Here is a 20,206-nt window from a genome sequence, read left to right as displayed (position 1 = left end):
CTATGTGTAAATATGGACAAATTTAACAAAATATGATCAAAACAATGTCTTTGTTAATGGACAGACAGTTGAAAGTGTTAACTGCTTGATCATTTTTACTCACCTCTGTTAACTAGTCAGTCGGACACAGACACTAGAATGGGGCCATTATGACATCGGTTTATTTTAATCAGAGCACGAGTAACGAGTAACAACGACTGGATTACAACACTTAAACCTGCTAATATACTCTGCCTTTTAAGTGACACATAACAGACTATCTACAGAACACACTTTGTGGCCTGGGTATCTTTTGGAGTCTTACACCAGTGGAGGAGGAGTAGGAGGTGGGGGAGGAGGGGGGAGGAGGAGGAGGAAGTAAAAGAAGCAGGGTTTCCGACAGTAGCCCGCACCTGACAGGTTCTCTCATATCCGACTTCATTCAGTCCCAAACAGGGACTGAGCACATGGTAAACCCATCACAGGCACGTTAACACACATACACACACTCCCACTCACTGCCACTGTTTTTCTTTACATACTGAAGGCTCACATGTTTGCTCTAAGTCTCAAACAGGAAATGAATTTAACTCATATTTGAAAACTCAAGAAATACAGAGACAGACAGAAAGAAAACCAGAGGCTCTGCACAGAAAATCTGTTCCACAGGAGACTGAGATAAAGATCATCAGAAGTGAAAATCCTGTTGTCAGAGTCACTCTGAGTGGTCCAGCACTTACAAACTGCTAACACCTGATGATTTGGCGAAACAGGAAACAGAATTACAGGACAGAAAAAAGAACCTACAGCTCCTCAAATGACCCCTTGATGCCGAATCCAAAAGCCAAGAAGATCCCATCAGGGCCCATGTCTGAGACACTTAATTCTTCTGATGTGTTTTGTTAAACTTCACCGCCAGCAAACTTAGCACAAAAACAAGCATGAGGGAAAAATCAACCTGGAAACAAATCTAAACACATTTAATGTCATGTGTGAAAGTAGAGACAAACAGCACATGGTTTGCTGGGAGACAGGCCTCTCACTGGATCCCCCTCGCTTGGTTTCAATCTCATCGTAAGAGTAAGATGACAAGCTGTGCAGCAGTTTGTTTCACAGATGTGAGGATGGATCCACTAGTGGGAGGGTAAATCTGAGTATATTAAAGGGATTAAAGCATTAGCATGCCATATAACGTGAATTTAGGCCATAAAGATGAAAGCACTTTGAGAATATTCACAGACTCCTTTTCAGAACACTTCTTTTACTCTTTTGAGTGTTATACTCTCTTTATTTTCCTTGTTTGGTTCAGTAATGATGCGTTTTTTTAGGACTGTGGTCAATAATATGTCATCTTTTAAACTGAATGTATCTTTAAAGTCCTGCTAGGTTTTGACAAAAACCTCAATCATTGTTGTTTTAAGGTTTAAAATGTTAAAATCAGGTCCAATATGGCTTCATTTTCAGGATTAAAGAACACTTCCTCCTTGTATTTTGACCTGGATAGAAATAGGACATAAAGTAAACTTAGCTGAAGTCTTACACCACAAACCAAAAATGTTTCCTTAACTCATCCTGCCTGGTTAACTGAGAACCTGATCCTACAGTCGGCTCGGCTGGAAGGGGCTCAAAAAAGATGTAATTTTGTCAGCTGCCACTAGACGGGGTGAGAGCTGGGGGGAGCCAAACCCCTGCCCATAATAACCACCAGACATGACTCATTCAGCGTGGAATACCACAGCAGCCACAGACAGGTCTCTGGCAGACGAAGAGCAGAAACCCGACCCTGCAGCCCAGTTTGTGAATGGAACTGAAATGAGCAAAAGCAGAGAAAATTTAATAGAGCTCCTATAGGACTTAGAGATTTAAGAGTTTAAAAGATTCATAAGTGTTTGGTTTGGCTTATTTATGTAAGTGGAGCGTCTGAGAGGCTAAATATTGTGCTTTTTATTGATAAGAACAGCTTAACAAGGAAAAAGTTTCTATTTTTTGTCTCGTAGTTTTAATTCCTCTTTGGTTCATTGATTCTCTTGGCTGAATTCCTCCTCATCAAGTCGTCCTGCAGAGCTCCTAAAAGACAGCACAGGAACAACACATCACCTTGTCAGATCTGGTTGTAGCTCTGATCATCGTCAGACTTCCTCCCCCGTGGAGAGCACCACTCAATCTGAAGACTAACACATGTTGGACAGTCAAATGGTTATTTGCTTACGTGGAGTCCATCCAAGGCTGGAGGGCCTGCAGAGCCAGGAGTCTAATCTGTGGGCATGAGGAGGAACATAGAAATAACATATTGTACGACTTAAAGAATGGCAGGGGAGCAAACTGTGAGCGCTCACGTTACATGAAAACAGCAGGCAGGAAGTGTTTTGCAACAGCGGAAAATCTTCAGGTCCAGTCCGACCACCAGACGGTCACACTTCATCGGGCCTGGAGGCTGCGGTCAGCGGACGGATACCTTCCCTACTGTAAGGGTCGGATACGCTGTCATGCATTTGTCTATTGCTCCCTCTCACACTTTTTTTTTTCCATTTCTCTTCCTCTTTCTCTCTCCTCAGACAAAACTAACACTTATTCCTTTTCTTCTTTTTTTATTTCCTCACCTCTCCTTTTTCCTCTCATTTCACTGTCTCCTCTCCCCCTCCACCTCCTCCTCCTCCTTCTCAGCAGCCTTACCTCATTGTGTTTTTGCCTCTTTTCTCCTCCCACCTTCCCCCTCAAACTTTCTCATTCCTCCATCTCTCACCCTCTTTCTCTCTCTGTTTGTGGTCAGTCACACTTAATCTACCACCATCCATCTGTTTCTCTTCATTCGTTTAGTCTGGTCTGTTTCCCATTAAGATTACATCAGGCTTTGACCTATTAGTGCGCAGTGATCCTTTTGAAGTCACTCTGTGGTTGCAGGTTAAGCTCAAAGCCCACCACTCTTCTTACTCTACATAATACAGACTGTACCGAGAGGGGGAAGGTTTTTAAAACTTCAGACCACAACCAAAATGCCTTTTTTTCCTGGGATCCAGGATCATTAAATCAAATAAGTGTACTTGTCATGTGGAGACTGGCTAGAGGAGGACCTGCGACCCATTTTGGGTCCCGACTCATAATCCAACCTAGCAATCTGTGAACTGGAATATATTGTTCATTTAACCTCATATCCTGAGGATTTTGATTATTTTTTCAAGGTAACTTTCCCAACCAGAGTTTCTGTTCCTTATTAGGGTCGCTGTTTAAAGTCGGGTTTAAATTCCCAACTTAACATAGTGCAGACCTCTTGAGTAAAAGGGTGTTTTCTAAAGGGTTTCCTGATAGCCTCCGGGCTGTGGAAAGCAAGGTCCAAAGTGGTATGTCACATTTGTCTTATATTTGATTCCTCATCTGGACCTGGTAGGCCTATAGATGTCCACCAAAATCATAAAGTATTACATTTTTTTAGGAAGAACAGGAAGAATAGATAAAGTTTTATATCCTTATTCCTATTGGGACGGTAAACCAACCCAATAAAAAAAAAGAAAAAAAATCAAGTACATCTTAAACTGTGGCAGAATTGACCAGTTCCCTCCTCCGTCATCTTTGATCATTCAGCTAATAATTAAACCATCAGTGTTCACTTCCAGATGTACCACGATATCATCTCTGAAGCCTTAAAGTTCAACCCCTCACCTCTCTCCTGTCTTGGATGCCTGTGAATAGCGATTGACAGAAACGTTAAACTCTACATCATCATTACTCCTGGGTCAGAGCGCGGGTAAGTAGCCAATTGGCCGAGTCATGACGTTAAACTGACATCTATTGGCCGATCTGAAGCAGGGTGGGATGTTAAAGTCATTTAGACTCATCAGGCTAAGTGGACACAGTTGACTGAGAGGTCTCGAACCTCCCCACGTCTGCTTGTGGCTAGTTTTTCTGCGCCAAAAATCCTCAATTAGAGCGGTGGATGAGAGGACATCTGGGCTGCCGCGTGTGTCTGTTAGACTAATGTGTATTAATGTACACCGGCAGGCCTGAAATCATTTGACAAATGAACCGAACATGACGGTCTTTTCAACAACCAGTCAATTATAATGTCCAAGCTCCTGACATGTTTTGACAATAGCAGCGCAGAGCGATGGCTGACTGTCTTCAGCAGAAGTTTGATCTCTGTATGCTGCACACCACACTGAGATCATCACTGATGAAGAACGAAGAGTAAAACGTCAACAGTGGGTTTCATGCCACTCACTGAGATAATCCCCTGGCGGATTATCACCAGTGTCCTCAGTTGTCCTCAGCTCTGTGGGCATTTTAGCATCTTTCAACAATTGTTTTGTTTCAGCGGACGGATTCAGTCTCAGAGTCTTTTCCTGTCACAGCAGGTCAAAAGAGAGTTAAAAACAAAAACTACCACAAAGCAAATTTGTTCTCCTATTAAATATCTCAGTGTACTGTTACTGATATGTTAAATATGTAACATCATCCTTCCACCAACTGGTATCTGGTAAATTCAATCATTATTTCTATATGACTTTACGTATTTCATCTTTATCTTCTATTGCTTATCCTGCTCAGGGGTGGGGTTGGCTGGAGCCTGTCCCAGCTGTCTCAGATCAAGAGGAGGAACAACAGACAGACAAAGAGACATACAAACTCCCAAGTTCACACTCACACCTATAGGCAGTTTGGAATCACCAATTAACCTGATGAGCATGTTTTTGGACTGTGGGAGGAAGCCGGAGTGCCAGGGTAGAGCCCACACATTCACAGAGAACATGCAAACAGAAAGGCCCATCTTGCCTGAACTAGTATTTAAACTGGTGACCTTTTTGCTGTGTGCATGATTTGTTTGAAACACACCAGATGAGTGTTTCCAGTCTGTCTCCATCACGGCACTAGATCAGATAGGTTGCCATTCAAGTCAATCTGTCAATTTACACTGGATCCACTCAGTTGCAGTCCAGCTGCTATGATGGTATGGCATGTCTCAGGTAATACGCAGCCATCCTATTTTTGCCAGACGCAGAGCTGTGACACATAAAGTCAGCGTAGGGGAGATCAAGTGACACAGGAAGTTGAGACTGAAAACACCCTGTGACTTTCAAAATAAAACAAACCGTGACAAAATCTGATTTTTTTTTTAGTTTCACTACATCAACAGCCATAGCAAGCAGAGCAAGACCAGGCGTCAACAGATTTGAGGTTTCACAGTCCAACATGAATGAAGAGAGACTTATCAGTGGAGTGAGAAGCTTGGGAACTTCTCGATCTGTGACTCCAGCTGTCTGTCAGTCATGCAGCCTACCAGACTGAACACCCGGCCGGTGTGAGCTGACAAACACAGTCAACACGCAACAGAGCGGAGCTGGACTGCAGATGTATCTTGTGAATTTGAGGCATTAGATTATTCTTTGTTAAACAAGGAAAAAGAAGAGAGCAACCAAAGCTGAAAACTCAATAAATCCAATATACTCAAAAATTGTCAGTTTACAGGAAGAAAATATCAGCTGTACATGAAAGGAAACAGCTTTCATCCTGTTGTTGACTCAATATTTCCCCACTGATGAAATGATATTTCTGCTGGTGATTGGAGCTACATGAGCAGAACTGATTTGCTGGTGAGGTTGTGGTATTAATGTTTCGTCTTCACTGCTGATCATCTGAAAAGTGAAATGCTGTAAATCTCTCCGGTTAGCTCAGTGTAACAGCTTCTTGTCTCAGTTTGAAGTAGATACTCACACATAGGGAAGTTTCAGAATCATTGTCTGTTATTGTTTGTGCTCACTGTATCCCAGTGCAGTAGCAATGTGGGATTAATATTTGTTGTCAGAGCCGTCATGACATCAATCCCCAAATTTTCCACAGGAATCAGTGAAACTCATCCTCCTTGAAAGACAAACAAAAAAAAAAAGAAAATGGACAAATTAAAAAGAGCTCAGCAAACAATGAGGACTGAAACAATGTTAGAGTTAAGGTTACTTTTTGAAATTCATCTTTTGCTGCATCTTAACAAAGAGGATGCTAAAAGTCTACAGACATAGGTGAGACAATCTTCACAGACTGAATCTGCTGTCATAAACAATGAAAAGCAAAGCGTCATCACATGTTCAATGAGAAGTAAAGAGAAGAAAAGTCAGAAGGGAAAATGGACGGATAATAACAGTGTCACAGGTCAATGACATCTCGAGTAGACAAATGTGAAAGTGGCATGATCACACGGACATCACTTGTTCAATAAAACCCAAGTCATTCCACCATCAGACTTTAAAAATAGGTTAAGAGAGAAGTGGGGAAACGTAAAAATAAACACAGTTAAAAGGTTAAAGACTGGACTATTAGAGGGTAAGCACCCTACTTCCTCTTCCTCCTCCTTCTGCCCCTTTTACTCCTCCTCCCTTCTCCCACCACCTGATTCTGATCAGCGTGCAGCTCTCATCACTATAAAATATCACCTCCATCACTGCATCCCTGAACCCTGTCTTGGCTGACTGACTGAGGTGTATGAAGATACCTTAAGAAGTAAGTGTTTCTTTTTAATCAGATGAATAGCTTTTTTTTTTTTTTTTTTTGAATGTTTTGTTCACCTCTCTGTCTCCCTGTGCTTTGCTTCCTCTCCCGTGTCATTTCAGAGCTCGTGTCTGCGGAGATGTTGGCAGGTGCGTTAGTTCTGGGCACCATCCTCACAACTTTACCAGGTAGGAGGGAAACACAAATCAGGATCTGTAACTTTTAGAAAGCTTAGCATTAAAACTGAGATGAAAAGAATTAATGAAGTACATTTCTTAACATTTAAAGGGATGTAAGATGACCTGGTAATCAGCTTAATGGTCAGGTGTATGATTTGAAATCCAGATTTTTTTTGTAAAACTTCCAACAAAGTGGAAAAAAAGAAAAGTACAATCTTATCAAAGTAACTGACTGACTGATTTGATCCATCATGCACATAAGGTTCTGCAGCCAGGTGCCCTTGCCTTTACGCTCCAGTTATTTATAAGTATTGATTGTCTTTTGTGCAAGGTAGTCAGCCAGGCAGGCAGTTAGCAGCGCAGGACGACACGACGGCTGCACATGCAGGCTCACTGTCACTGCTTCAGTTTTATGTGTCACCCTCTGAGCTGATCAGGGTTTTGCTCCTGAGAGCAACACTGAGGGAAATCTTTACATTCACTGTTCTTTGTATTTTCTTTCCATAAGACACCCTCTGGCCTTTGCTTTGACTTTTTTGTTATGTAATTCTTGTAATTTTTCACAATGAATACTGAGAGTAGCAGGACAAGCCAAGTAGCACATTTCTTTTGGCAAACATTTTTAAAATGCTGAAGGGGAATTTGGGGGAATTTACTTATTTATTTATTTGTTTGGGGGTTATACATACAATAGGATTAGATATAATTTAATTACCCATTATTCCATACTGTCCTGTACCATACAACACCATACAAAATTATGTACAGTGCTTAACTAACAGACCGCCTGTCATAAAACCAAGTCCTTTAACTCAAACTCTTTGTTTCTCAGTGAGTTCTCTTCACATCACTGTATCAAACAGTAGAGAGGAATTTCAAACTGAATTCAGGTTTTTTTTTCACAAATTTGAGCCAGCACACTGAAATTCTTTGAAAAGTCATAAATTAACCAAGAATAACAGAATAACACAAAACCCTTTTTTTTCTCTGATTAGAAATGACAGTAAATACCCATAATCTTGCTTTCAAAAAATAACAATGTGCTTTATATATTGGATAACTAGTAGTTATATTTTAGCATTGATTAAAGATCTAGCACATGCTGTTGGATTAACAATTACAGAAACATACACAATATTTTGATGAATTAGACACATACGGTTAATTTAAGGCAGCAGAGGCAGATGCCTTACACTGGCTTGTTTTTAGGTATCATTTCTTATTGTGCCCTAATACACAAATCATAAGACATCATATTGTATTGTATGTATTTTAATTTTGGTGTCATAATAATTTCTTCAATAATAATTATTCTTTGATTTTGATTTCTGTGTCCTGCAGGTATCCAGAGCAGGTGGTCAGTATCATTTTCTCGGAGGGAGATCTGTGTGTGGGCAGGAACAACTGTCACTCTGCCCTGTCGCTATGATTACCCATCAGGTATCACATGTATTATGTATTAACCTTTTATGCAGTGGTTAACAAAGCAATAAAGGTACAAGAAGTGACTGATTTTCATTTGCAAAGAAAAAGTGGTGGTTCACAGCCTAAATCTGTTTCATTTATTGCCTCTGTCCTTTGTGCATCTTTAGTCTGTTGTTTGAGCAGTTTCCTGGAACGGGATTTTAATTCATTATCATGTGTTTTAATTGACTGTACTTTGTCTGTTTATGTGATTCTTGTCTGTAACTTTATGATTTTGCTGCTGCCTGTCTTGACCAGGTCTCCCTTAAAAAGGAGGTTTTTAATCTCGATGGGACCAACCTGGTTAAATAAAAAGTAAAATAGTAATCTGTTGATCTGTCTTAGACAATAATTTCCGGTGCTTTGGTTGTGATTCCTTTTTTCACAGGTCACACTGTGAAGCGGGTCATGTGGTTTCGGGTCTCCTCAGATGGTCGTAGGGAGTTCACCCACCACACAGACCCAAACCAGATCAGCCTGTCTTATCGAGGGCGGACCCGGTAAGAGAAAAACACAAGAATGTTTAATAGTTGACAAACAGGTAATGTGAAGTAATATATGAAAATATGACAAATGAAACTTTGATTCCAGCTACATTGGGGGCAGCTACTCCAGCTGTTCAGTCCAGATCCGGGTTGTGAGGCTCAGTGATGCGGGTCAGTACCACTTCAGGTTTGAAACAGACCAACCGCTGGGGAGATGGACGTCCCCCAACACCATCACTCTGGATGTCACAGGTTAGACCCAAACTGATTGCTCTGCTCTGGACTCAAACAGCTGGTCTTTATATGTTAATATTTGTTTATTTCAGACCTCCAGGTTCAGGTCCATCCAGCGAGGCCGGCTAACATGTTCGGTTTTGGTGAGACTGTGTTTGTTGGCTGCCAGGCTTCAGGTTGTGCTGCTCGTGGGAGGAGCCTTGCTCTGTACAGGTGTGTTGTTAAACATGTGCACCTCCCAGTAGTTCTGGGATGATAAAATGATCTTTTTATTTTTTTGTAATAATGTCCTGGCTTTAATGCTTTGCACACAGGAGTGGACTGAACCTCGGCTCATATGAGAAATGGATGATAATAAACCGCTTTGACCAGCAGCATGCAGGATCCTACAACTGTCGACCAATCCCACCACAGAACGTCCAGTCACCATCTCTCACTCTCGCTTTGGGACGTGAGTAATCACCATCAAACAATTAAACAATCACCAAATAAAGAACAACTCACTCCTAAAGACAAAGCTTTTAAAGCTTGTGTTGCTCTGATGTTTTGTATTGATGCCTCGACACATAGAAATATGGTTTGCTAAAACATTTTTTTCCTCATGTTGTTCTTTTCTATTCCTCTCATTTCTACCACTGCCCTCACAGATGCTCCTCGCTCCACCTCTATATCCGTCTTCCCGCTGGGGGAGCTGATGGAGGGAGGATCAGCCACTCTGACCTGCAGCAGTGATGCAGCTCCACCTGTAGAGAGCTTTGCATGGTTCAAAGGTACACAGCAGCAGCATGATAATCTGGTTTAGAAATATAAATGGCAGAAACACGCATGCACATTTACAAAACCTCATCTTCAAGCACCACATCTTTTCATCTTGCTTCAGACAAAACCTCCCATCTTTCTTTGATTCCCAGACATGGAGAGCGGCAGCATCCCAGACAGTTTCAGTCCTCAGCTGCACCTGTCCTACCTCAAATACACGGACAGAGGAGAGTACTTCTGTGTAGCAAGAAACTCACTGGGGACGGACCGCTCGAAACCACTTCTACTCAATGTGACCTGTGAGCTTTCTTTGATACCTTCATTATAACACTGTAAGATTTAGTTACCTACAAGTTCAGAATCAAAACTCAGATCAGCATTCAGTTCAAGCACTGAGAAGAGTTTCTGAACCCATATCAGATCAGATGCATGTTTCCAACTTGTGACCTGTTGTGAAATCTGTCTGGGGTTAGTCTGGGTCAGACTGATGGAGTAACAGGTCTATTTTAAACCAAAATCATAAAGGCATTCTTCGATCATGTGGACTTACCAGGAAGTGATTAATACTGAAAGTGCTGGCTTTCCTAAATGCCTCAGCCCTTTTCTCCACACCTAAACTGAAAGGCTCTATCTCTAGTTCCTCTCTCCTCATGTCATCAACTCACAACAAAAATGCTCCACCGTTTCTCTCAACATTTAGATGCTCCCCTGACCAGGAGTATTGAGTAAAACATTCCTTACAAACCTTTATTTAAAGGGGCTGTGAGGAGTTTGAAAGTGATCTTTAAAAAGTTTCTCTTCTAGATATATGCCTGATCAGCCCGAGCTAAAGGCTAATTAGCCTTTAGCTCAGGCTGATCAGTTGTATCACTCTATAGCACAGGGACTAAACTGTTTGTGATAATGTTCATTCCAACCCACAGTCAGCAGTAATTCTGCAGTGGTCTGTTCAAACTTGAGAGTCTATCAATAAAATGAAGAGTGAGGTTATGTTAGCTCTGCTTGGTAGATGACTGAAAGGACATAGCTAACCAGGATTTACTAACTTTACACATTACGGACACCTCTTAGAGCACCAAGCTGCCAGCTGCCCTAAATATAAACAGCTACTAAGCTACATACAAACTGACAGTGTTAACTTGTTGTCAGGTTAGCCTACAGGTACGTCAGAGCAACTGGCAGCCGATGTTGCTACATGTAGCCAGCTTCTACAACGTTTGCTTGATGTCATATTTTAAACTGTAGCACTGCTGTACTGATAAATACCTTACCTCTGAGCTTTGTTTCCAGTAAAAAGTTGTATTAAAGAAAATTTGTCTGATCTGATCTCCATCTAATTCCAAAACACATGCCTTGCGAAAAGTAATCTTCCACAGTGTGCAAAGACTCCGGGCCACAAGGTGGTGAGGGAGTGCAATTACAAAAGAAACTCCTCATATCATCTTTGAAATGAATGAATCAAGAAAGATGCTCCTATTATCCTCTCACTCTGTGTCTTATAAGATTCTCCAAAGAACACACGTGTGCTGCAGACTCCTCCAGGTGACATCAGGGAGGGCTCGTACATAAACCTGAGCTGTGAGAGCCAAACCCACCCTCCTGCCAACAGGTATCATCAAGAGTCTTTTTTTTAACCAGACATTAAGCAGAGTTGTGATGCTGTTATTTCTTGCAATAGTCCTCACAAAGTCTTTGCTTTGTTTTTTTTTTTCTGATTTTGTCATCATTATCATCATTTTTTTGCATTTTTGCATCTTTTGCAAAAAGATGGAATGAATCAGGTTTTTAAGTTTAATCCGAACAGGATATTGACAATAACTGCTTAGTTTGTTGTTGTTCACCCAGTCCCATAAGCTCTTCTTTTTTTTTCATGAGCATCATTGTCATTGTTATCTACATCATCATAATCATCTTCATCTACTTCTCCATACTGGTCACTCTTCTCTGCAGGTATGCATGGTATCACATTGTAGGTGACCAGGTGTTGAATAAAGGAAGCTTCCAGAACCTGACGTTCCCGTCAGTGCGAGCTCGTCATGCTGGTCAGTACTACTGCACGGCGTGGAACCGTTTGGGATACCAAAGCTCTTCTATTGCTACTCTGACTGTTCTGTGTAAGTGGAGGGTGTGTTTTTGTGTCCAGGTCATGTGTTTTTAAGTTTCCTTATTGGTTGTAAGTGCTGAAATGTACCTAAAGACAAAAGTTTTCTCATTTCCCTATACAGATCCTCCAAAAAACACCTCTGTTCTGGCTCGACCCTCCACTGTGGTGGATGCTGGTCGACCTTTGACCCTAACCTGCAGCAGCCAGGCTAACCCAGCGGTGGATAACTTCACATGGCACCGCCTTGCTCAGGACGGAGGCTCTGTTCAATGTTAGCATTGTAAAAATGTGGTTCCACTCAAGGTTAACATTATAAAACCATCGACTCCATAAGCTGTGGTGAATGTTTGCAGTCAGGGAGGTTCCTGCTCTCTGTGTGTTTCTGTTGGTTTGGATCCTCAATCACTGTCAGAGCAGATTCTCTTTCTTTCTGTGGCCCCTGCAGCGTGGGGCACAAAGTCCGGACCTGTCTTCACCTTCACAGAGGTCGGCCCTGGAGAGAGCGGTCAGTACTACTGCGAGGCCAGGAACCGAATCGGAGCCCACAGCTCTCCTGTCCTCACTGTACGAGTCAGAGGTAAGAATGATTTATACATGGAAATCTTGGAACAGAAAGCTATGTTGGCATTTACTTAAGTTATATTAAATTTTCAACATCCATATTCTTTAGAGGATGAATCCCACAGACTTTGATAGCTCCAACATGAGGTTCAGATTTTCAGTTTAGACAGAAATGTGTCTCAATGATGGAAATTACAAATCTGTCATGAGAGCCAAGCTAACGGCTCAATTCCACATCTTATTTTTCGTTTTTGGCTTTCAAGATGAGCATGTATTTTGCAAACAGGAATATAAATGAAAATAATCAAAAGAGTGAGGTCCCCCTCTGTTTCTTCTTCTGGTGTTTACTAAGAACTGGCAAATAAGCTAAAAGTGCTAAACTGCCTCAGACTGGATTTGAAAGAAACAGGGGTGGATTGAGGGCAAACTTTTTGATTACATATGTTCAAAAATGAATTCAGTTTTTCTAGAACAGTTAAAAGTATTGTCTGCAGGATTTTCTTTAAAAAGTAGAAAATTAACTGTCCAAATAAAACATAAACAACTCTGAGTATAGAACTTTTTTGATCAATATTTAAATATATGTATATATATAAATATATATATATATATATATATATATATATATATATATAAATATATATATATATATATATATATATATATATATATATAAATATATATATATATATATATATATATATATATATATATATATATATATATATATATATATATATATATATATATATATATATATATATATATATTAAAAGTGCACAATAAAACTAACAACTGTCAGAGTTTACATATTTTTTAAGTAAACTAAAGTGCAAATTAAAACAGTTTAACTGTTAACTCTTCCTGGTTCATTCATGTTGTCGAAAAAGGACCTGACGCTCATTTGCAGTGGTGTTAAAATTAGCAGCATCCAGTGGCGAGGAGGACTTGCTCAAACGTAAGATTTTTTTGCCTAGAGTATCTGCTGCTGGTATCTGCAGCCTTTAAGAGTACCAATACCTTGAAAAAAGCCTGGTATCGGCCCAATACCGATACCTGGTATCGGTCTCAACACAGCCTTAAACAAAGATTTTTTGATGTTAACTTGATTTCAAATTTCTTCTTGTGTCCCATCTTCTTACATCCAATCCAATCCAATCAAATCCAATCCAATCCAATCCACTTTATTTATACAGCACATTTTTAAAAAACAATCAAGTTTCCCAAAGTGCTGCACAATAAAAATCAAATAACATCAGTAAAACAAATAAATTAATTAAAACAACACATAAAAACCAATAAGAGCCATAAAAACAAAGGGGTTAGGACCATAAAAAAACATATAAGGACAGAGATCATATAACTTTCATGGTGAATTAAAAACCCATAGCATAATAATAAGTTTTAAGACACGACTCACATGGATGAGATGGGCTAAATGCAGCCAAACAGTAAGGAAGCTACTAATATTTGGTGTCACTTTTGAGAACAGTGATGTTTTTTATGCTTCCATGAGGTCAGTATGTTAATACAGTGAAAAGCAGTGGCTGTGGACTATTTTAGGATATGATCATTGTTTTTTGAGATCATCCCTTTGTAGACCAGCAAAGGCAGCAAACATTACTCAAACAGTTATAATACCTGCTGGCAGGAGCAGTAAGCATAACTCAACCTGGACAGTTATAAAAGCTAATGGAGAATAAGAGGCCTTGTGACAAGGCTTTTAATGTAAAATAAACCCTTGAGAGAACACATTCACAGTGGAGTTTTAAATGTGTATATTGTTGATCGATGCGGTCACATTTATTTACTTTAATGTGGGTTATAGCTCATCTCTGCTGACTTACCTGCTGGTTTCACCCTTTCCTTTCTGCATGTGATTGTCATCTCTAAGCGTGTCATGGATGGGATGATGTGTTGCTGATAAGTTCAGTGAAACACTCCTGCCTCCTGTGTACATCCCATGTTTCTCATTATAGAGATATCAGTATGTCTTCGGTCATGGCACGCAGGATGATGGGATGAGTTTTATGTTTGTTGGAGGTGATGAGTGATGAGGCCTCCTCTGTGTCTATCACAGCTTGAGCCGTACTCCTCGCTGTGTATGGTGTCATGGTTCCTGACTGTTTTTCTATGAGTCATTGTGAGTCATGTAAATCCGTCTCAATATGAGGAGAGAGGAAGGAGATGATGAGGTGTTGTGGAAAACTACTATTTGAGTCTAGACAGCTGAAGTTGTGGAGTTTTTTGGAAATAAGAAGTGGAAACACAAGTCTTGAGTCTAGACTATGGAAAGATGATGCGCTTTCCTCTTTCTTCACTTTCTCCTTTTCTATTTTTATTTCCTCTGCTCTTTTTATAGCTTCCTGCACTTCTATTTTTGTGCACCACATTTTGATATGTATTTACTTTGTTTCCATGATGTTAGAAGTAACATAACTGTCTTTGACCGGCAGGTCGTCTAAAGGTCATTGCCCTGGCGTCAGCTGTTGGCGTGTCTGCTGGACTCATCACTCTCACTGTGGCCATCATGATCAGGTGACAGGAAGTACACTGCTCCAGAGAAAAATACTCAAACAACAGATTTAATTCTTTCATCCCATCATGCTGTGGCAGGAGACACCACCTGAGTTTTTTTGTTGATTATTTTGTCTTTATAGTAAGAATATGCACAGAGTAGACATGGAGACAGGAGACATACTAAACAAGGTAAAATACACATTGATTCATTATTATATAAAGTCAGTTAACATCTTTCGTATTTGTTTAATACGGACATCAGTTTAAAAATATGATGCTCCTAAAACTGAGCAATGTTTCCCATTCCACAAAAATGCCCTGTTACTAATCGTGTGTGTGTGTGTGTGTGTGTGTGTGTGTGTGTGTGTGTGTGTGTGTGTGTGTGTGTGTGTGTGTGTGTTTGTGTGTATGACCCCAGCGTCCATCAGTGACAGCTGACACCGTGTTCTATGAATCAGCCCAGCAGACCTTCCCAGTGAGGAAGGGCAAGATGTCTGACATACCGGTACACGGCAAAGTCCACAAACTGAGAGTCTCTCTAAAGAAAGAACAACAAACAATATTAAGATGTCTTTGGTGTGTGTGTGTGTGTGTGTGTGTGTGTGTGTGTGTGTGTGTGTGTGTGTGTGTGTGTGTGTGTGTAGGAGGAGCCAGAGGACTTGAGTGACAGCTGCCATCCCTCTATTGTTCCTATGAAAGATGCACCTCCAATCACAGAAGTTGAAAGTCGAAGCCCCGCCCTCAATTACATCACAGTTCATTACTCCAAGTTGTCCAGGTAAAGAAACTCTCACTGTTTTCCAAACCGCCTACTACACCAGCAGTGGCTACTATTTTGGCCGAAATTAAGTAAATAGTGGTCAGTATTCGTAAAACTTGCAAAAGCTGGAGTATGTCAAAAGTCTCTGGATGTCCTACTGATCCAGAAAAATGTATCAGTTTTTTGGGGGCTGTTTTTCAGGGGAAATAAGGCCTGATTCTAGCCTTTCAGCAAATGGGCCGTAACTCCACAAAACGTAGCCCAAGGGCTCCAAAACTTCTAGGATGCGTCCATGAGGTCCCTAGTAAAGTCCCCAGTGGGTTTACTCAGAACCAGGTTTTGGGTCCAACTTTTGTAAAAACACAGTTTTTGCGGGCTGTTTTTCAGGGGGAATTAGTCCTGATTCTAGCCTTTCAGCAAATGGGCCATTACTCCACAAAATGTAGCCCAAGGGCTCGTAAACTATTAAGGTGCGTCTGTGATGTTCCTAGGAAAGTCCCAAGTGGGTTTTCTCAGAACCGGGTTTTGGGTCCAACTTTTGGAAAAACACAGTTTTTTGCGGGCTGTTTTTCAGGGGAAATAAGGCCTGATTCTAGCCTTTCAGCAAATGGGCTGCAACTCCAAAAAAAAATAGCTGGAGGGCTCCAAAACTTCTATGGTGTGTCCATGAGGTCATCAGGAGCCTCCCTGATGGTTTTTCTCAGACCTGGGTTTTGGGTCTAAGTTTTGGAAAAATACAGTTTTTTGCAGGCTGTTTTTAGGGGAAAATAGTCCTGATTCTAGCCTTTCAGCAAATAGGCTGTAACTCCACAAAATGTAGCTCGAGGGCTCCAAAACTTCCAGGGTGAGTCCATGAGGTCCCTAGGAGCATCCCCAGTGGATTTCCAAAGAACTGGGTTTTGGGTCCAAGTTTTGGAAAATTGCATTTTTTTTGCGGGCTGTTTTTCAGGGGAAACAAGGCCTGATTCTAGCCTTTCAGCAAATGGGCCGTAACTCCACAAAACGTAGCATGAGGGCTCCAGAACTTCTAGGGTGCATCTGTGAGGTCCCTAGGAGCGTCCCCAATGGGTTTTCTCAGCCTGCCTGGGATACTGTTTGGCATGGTGCTGACGTCTTTTATCAATCAAGGTTTATAGGTGTCAAGGTTTTGGTGAATTACCACCATCTACTGGAATGAGTCAGCACTATAACCACAACACAACAACATTAACATTATATAGTCCGTGAGAAAGAAGTGAAGTGATGAGAAAGAAACTCTGGTAAATCTTGTCACTTCTGGTTGTAAAAGAGGCGTTTACCTCTACAAATTCATCGAAGCCCATATAAAAGACTAATTACCCCTTTTTAACCATACGTGGATTATATGGAAGTGTTTTTTTCATCCCCTGTAAAAATAAAAATCCAGATTTATTTTCAGTCAATGATATAACTTTTGGTGTAATATTAGAAAGCAAGACTGATGATTCTGCTATGATATGATTAACAAAATAACTAAATGCTGTGATCTGCCCTTAGCTTGTTTTGTATATTTATATTTAAGGAAAAAAAAAAATCATCTGTTGCTCCGCCTTCTGAGACTGGAAACCAGAGCAGTATGCTGCAAAACAGACCCAACAGATCAGTTATACTACATACTACAAACAAAAGCAGTAGGCCGTGTGTTGTGCCTACTACATACTGCATTCATATGTAATACGTAGTAGGCATTTTGGAAAACAGCCTCTGTCTGTCCGTCTGTTTCTGTCTCTCTTTCTGTTTCAGTCTCTTTCCTCCTCCTAACACTTCCTTTTTTTTCTGATTCTGGCATTTTCTATCTTACCATCTGTCTCCCTGCAGAGTGTCGACCGCAGCAGTAATCTACGGTTTCATGTCTTGTATGTCACAGATTTTATTTTACAGCTGCACTGGCCCTCTTCCTTTCTTCTTTATCTTCCTGTCATCACTTCCTCCATGCTTTCCACCCCTTGTCTTCTCCTTTGTTTTTAACCCTCTGTCTTCTGTGATACCCAACACCTTCTTCAGTTTATGAGGGGACGATAAATTTCTCATCCCAGTTTTAGATGTTTAAAACATTTTAATGGCTCTGGAGCAAAATGAAGATGTGGTCTTCATGATGTGATGTGAGTCAGATGTGGAGATGAAATTGTGCAGCTGCTGTTTGTTGTTGTGGGTTTCAGTGCGGAGCAGGTGCAGGTCCACAATCTGCCACAAGGAGGGGACAAAAGGCCAAAGGATTCCTCCAAAGTTGTTTACACTTTGCTGCAGCAGCCTTGCCATTAACCTGGAGAAACAGTAAACCAGGTGATTCAAAATATTCTTTTATTTCTAACCACAGTCACTGTATGTCCTCTCTTTGTTGTTGTTGTTGTTGTTGTTGTTGTTGTTTTACTTACTGAATTTTTTTTACTTACTTACTTTCTCACTTACTGGCATTATTTTACAAACTCATTTCCACAAAGGAAGGGACTGTGTAAAATGTTAATACAGTTTGAATTCATAACTTAAAAACAGTCTAAGCCAACTTATTAAGAACAGTATAAAGAATTACACGTAACTCTAATTTTCTTGACACTGACCCACTTACACCATTTTTGATTGCCATCTTTTTGACTTTGTGTTCTCCAACAGCCTTTATGATTTTCTCCTGCATCTGAACATCAGAGCACACTCCCTGACATACAACGGTCTCATGTCTTCTCACCCAGAGGACTTTGATGGATGTGAAGTCATGAATGCTGACTGTGCTTCTCATGGCTGGTTTTGGCCTTTCTTGTAGTTATGGACGCTCCACAGTTCACCAGACCACAGGGGCCTTGAATTATCCAGCTGCAAAACCATGCTGCATGTCCCTTCTGTTGTTTTTCAATACATCTTACTCCTGCTGCTACTTCATAACTTTTTACATATCTTAACAATACATGCACAAACAGCTGCCTCATCACTGATTAAGTTTATGCTAATGAGAGACAAGGAGACTTTGAGCAGCTTGTCTTCTGACCACTACTGACTCTGGTTGAAACTTCTCAAGATATGGAGTATTGTAGTAAAAAATAATTATTATTATTATTATAAGGAGTTGTTTGAGAAGATTTTAATATGTTTCACATGCGACTCATTCAAAAACTCAAACTAACATAAAGATAAATAAATAAAAACATTCTGCTTAATTTGTTGATACATGCTATGTTTATTTGGTTGATATGGCTTGCATCAATATAAAATTCTATGCTAAAATATCAATGGTGCACATTAAATGTGGTAGTTAAAGTCAAATAACAGAGAATTGTGTACCTTATCTGTACCTGTATCTGTGAAGCTTTTTAGTTTATCAACATTTCAAAAAGACGAGGGTGAAGGAAGCGTCAGATTAAAAACATACAGTGTGTGAGTTTGTACCAATTAACCCATGTTTTAATTTGTACCCATGGTTAAAAATATGTGCTTCATGTCAACAATGAACATAAATCCAGTTGACTGGTTCAAAATATATCTGTTAGCAATAAAGTCTTCTTATAAAACTTGCAATACCTTTGTCTTTTTGTTGTTGTTTGTTTTGCTTTGTTTTGTTCAATCAATAAACTAATGGATGAGTATGGATTATGGTCATCTTTTTGTCTCCTCCTGTTTTAATTCACGTTTTTTCTGTTTCAGTAAAGAGTGTGTTGCAGCAGATTTGTTCCCCATTTGTGAATTTCACAATTGACACTGTTGAGCAGAGGAACATGGCTCGAAGTTTTTGTGTCTCAAGAGCAGCTCATGCATCAGGAAGGATCTTAACACATGTTGGAAACTTTGGGTTGCTTTAAAAATGACAGAAAAAAAGAACATTAAGTTACTAATCATGACCTTTTGCCCTTCCCGCCCTCAGATTTGCATGTTGCAGGGGAAGTGTCCAGTGTTTGGTGTTAAGGTGAATTTAAGATGTTGAGTAGTGTAGTTCACTTAAGCTGATCTGCTTTATATCATCAAAGTTACTACACATTGCTACACATTGTGTCATCACTGATGTTTAATGGGATGAAGAGGTTTAGATGTCAGGTCAGATTACAGAATGATGTTTCACTTTAGCATGTAAGCTTAAAATCAGTATAGATATAGATGGACATAATCCCTGTGAGAAAGTTAAAGACCATTGTTCATCAAAGTTATCCATTGTGCTTTTTTCAAAATAAAGCAAAACTACTAAAAAGACAAAAAAAAAAGAGAGAGAGACTAAACAAACTTTCATTCATGTTTCATGGTGCTGTTTGTGAATGGGACTGCTGTGTTCAACTTCCAGTTTCTGCTGTATCCACACCACTGATCTACTTTCATTGTTGAATGGTCCTGTATCTCCACCCTGTGGACAAGAACAGCAGATTTTTTTTTTTTTAAAGGAGATTAGCTTTTACTGAAGTGTCCCTCTTACTCACTCACAAAGCAGGACAAATCACACCTGGGCCGGGGTGCCACACGTTAAAAAAAAAAAGGAAGAACAGCGGTGTATAGAGGGCCAACTACTTCTTGCTGCTGAGCTCTGCTTGGCTTTTACTTCCTTTTTGTGTTTTTACGGCAGAACACCCCGAATACACTTTTTCTTTTTATCCACACCCTAAACATCCAACTATACACGTACATCAAATATAATATAGATATATTTTTAAGTTTTATTTTTGAGTTAAGTTTTGATTTTAACATTTTTTTATGA

General features: G+C 40.2%; 1 protein-coding gene across 1 annotated transcript; it reads left to right on the top strand.

Annotated features, from left to right (window-relative positions):
- Window positions 1-6,291: 6,291 nt before the first annotated feature.
- On the top strand, window positions 6,292-19,037 carry LOC141801018 (B-cell receptor CD22). Its single transcript, XM_074683905.1, has 19 exons — window positions 6,292-6,465; window positions 6,576-6,641; window positions 7,974-8,072; window positions 8,485-8,596; window positions 8,688-8,833; window positions 8,908-9,028; window positions 9,130-9,266; window positions 9,463-9,585; window positions 9,727-9,873; window positions 11,078-11,183; window positions 11,525-11,688; window positions 11,800-11,949; window positions 12,124-12,255; window positions 14,696-14,777; window positions 14,900-14,948; window positions 15,178-15,264; window positions 15,404-15,537; window positions 17,697-17,820; window positions 18,148-19,037. Exons 2-18 carry the CDS (start codon window positions 6,593-6,595, stop codon window positions 17,797-17,799), a joined length of 1,941 nt encoding a protein of 646 aa, XP_074540006.1. The 5' UTR covers window positions 6,292-6,465; window positions 6,576-6,592; the 3' UTR covers window positions 17,800-17,820; window positions 18,148-19,037.
- Window positions 19,038-20,206: the final 1,169 nt, after the last annotated feature.

This window comes from Halichoeres trimaculatus, unplaced genomic scaffold, assembly GCF_033239565.1.
Source record: "Halichoeres trimaculatus isolate MK-OKI-2021-1 unplaced genomic scaffold, fHalTri1.1 fHalTri1_scaffold_12, whole genome shotgun sequence".
Classification (NCBI taxonomy): domain Eukaryota; kingdom Metazoa; phylum Chordata; class Actinopteri; order Labriformes; family Labridae; genus Halichoeres; species Halichoeres trimaculatus.
This window is presented reverse-complemented; position numbering and strand designations above follow the sequence as displayed.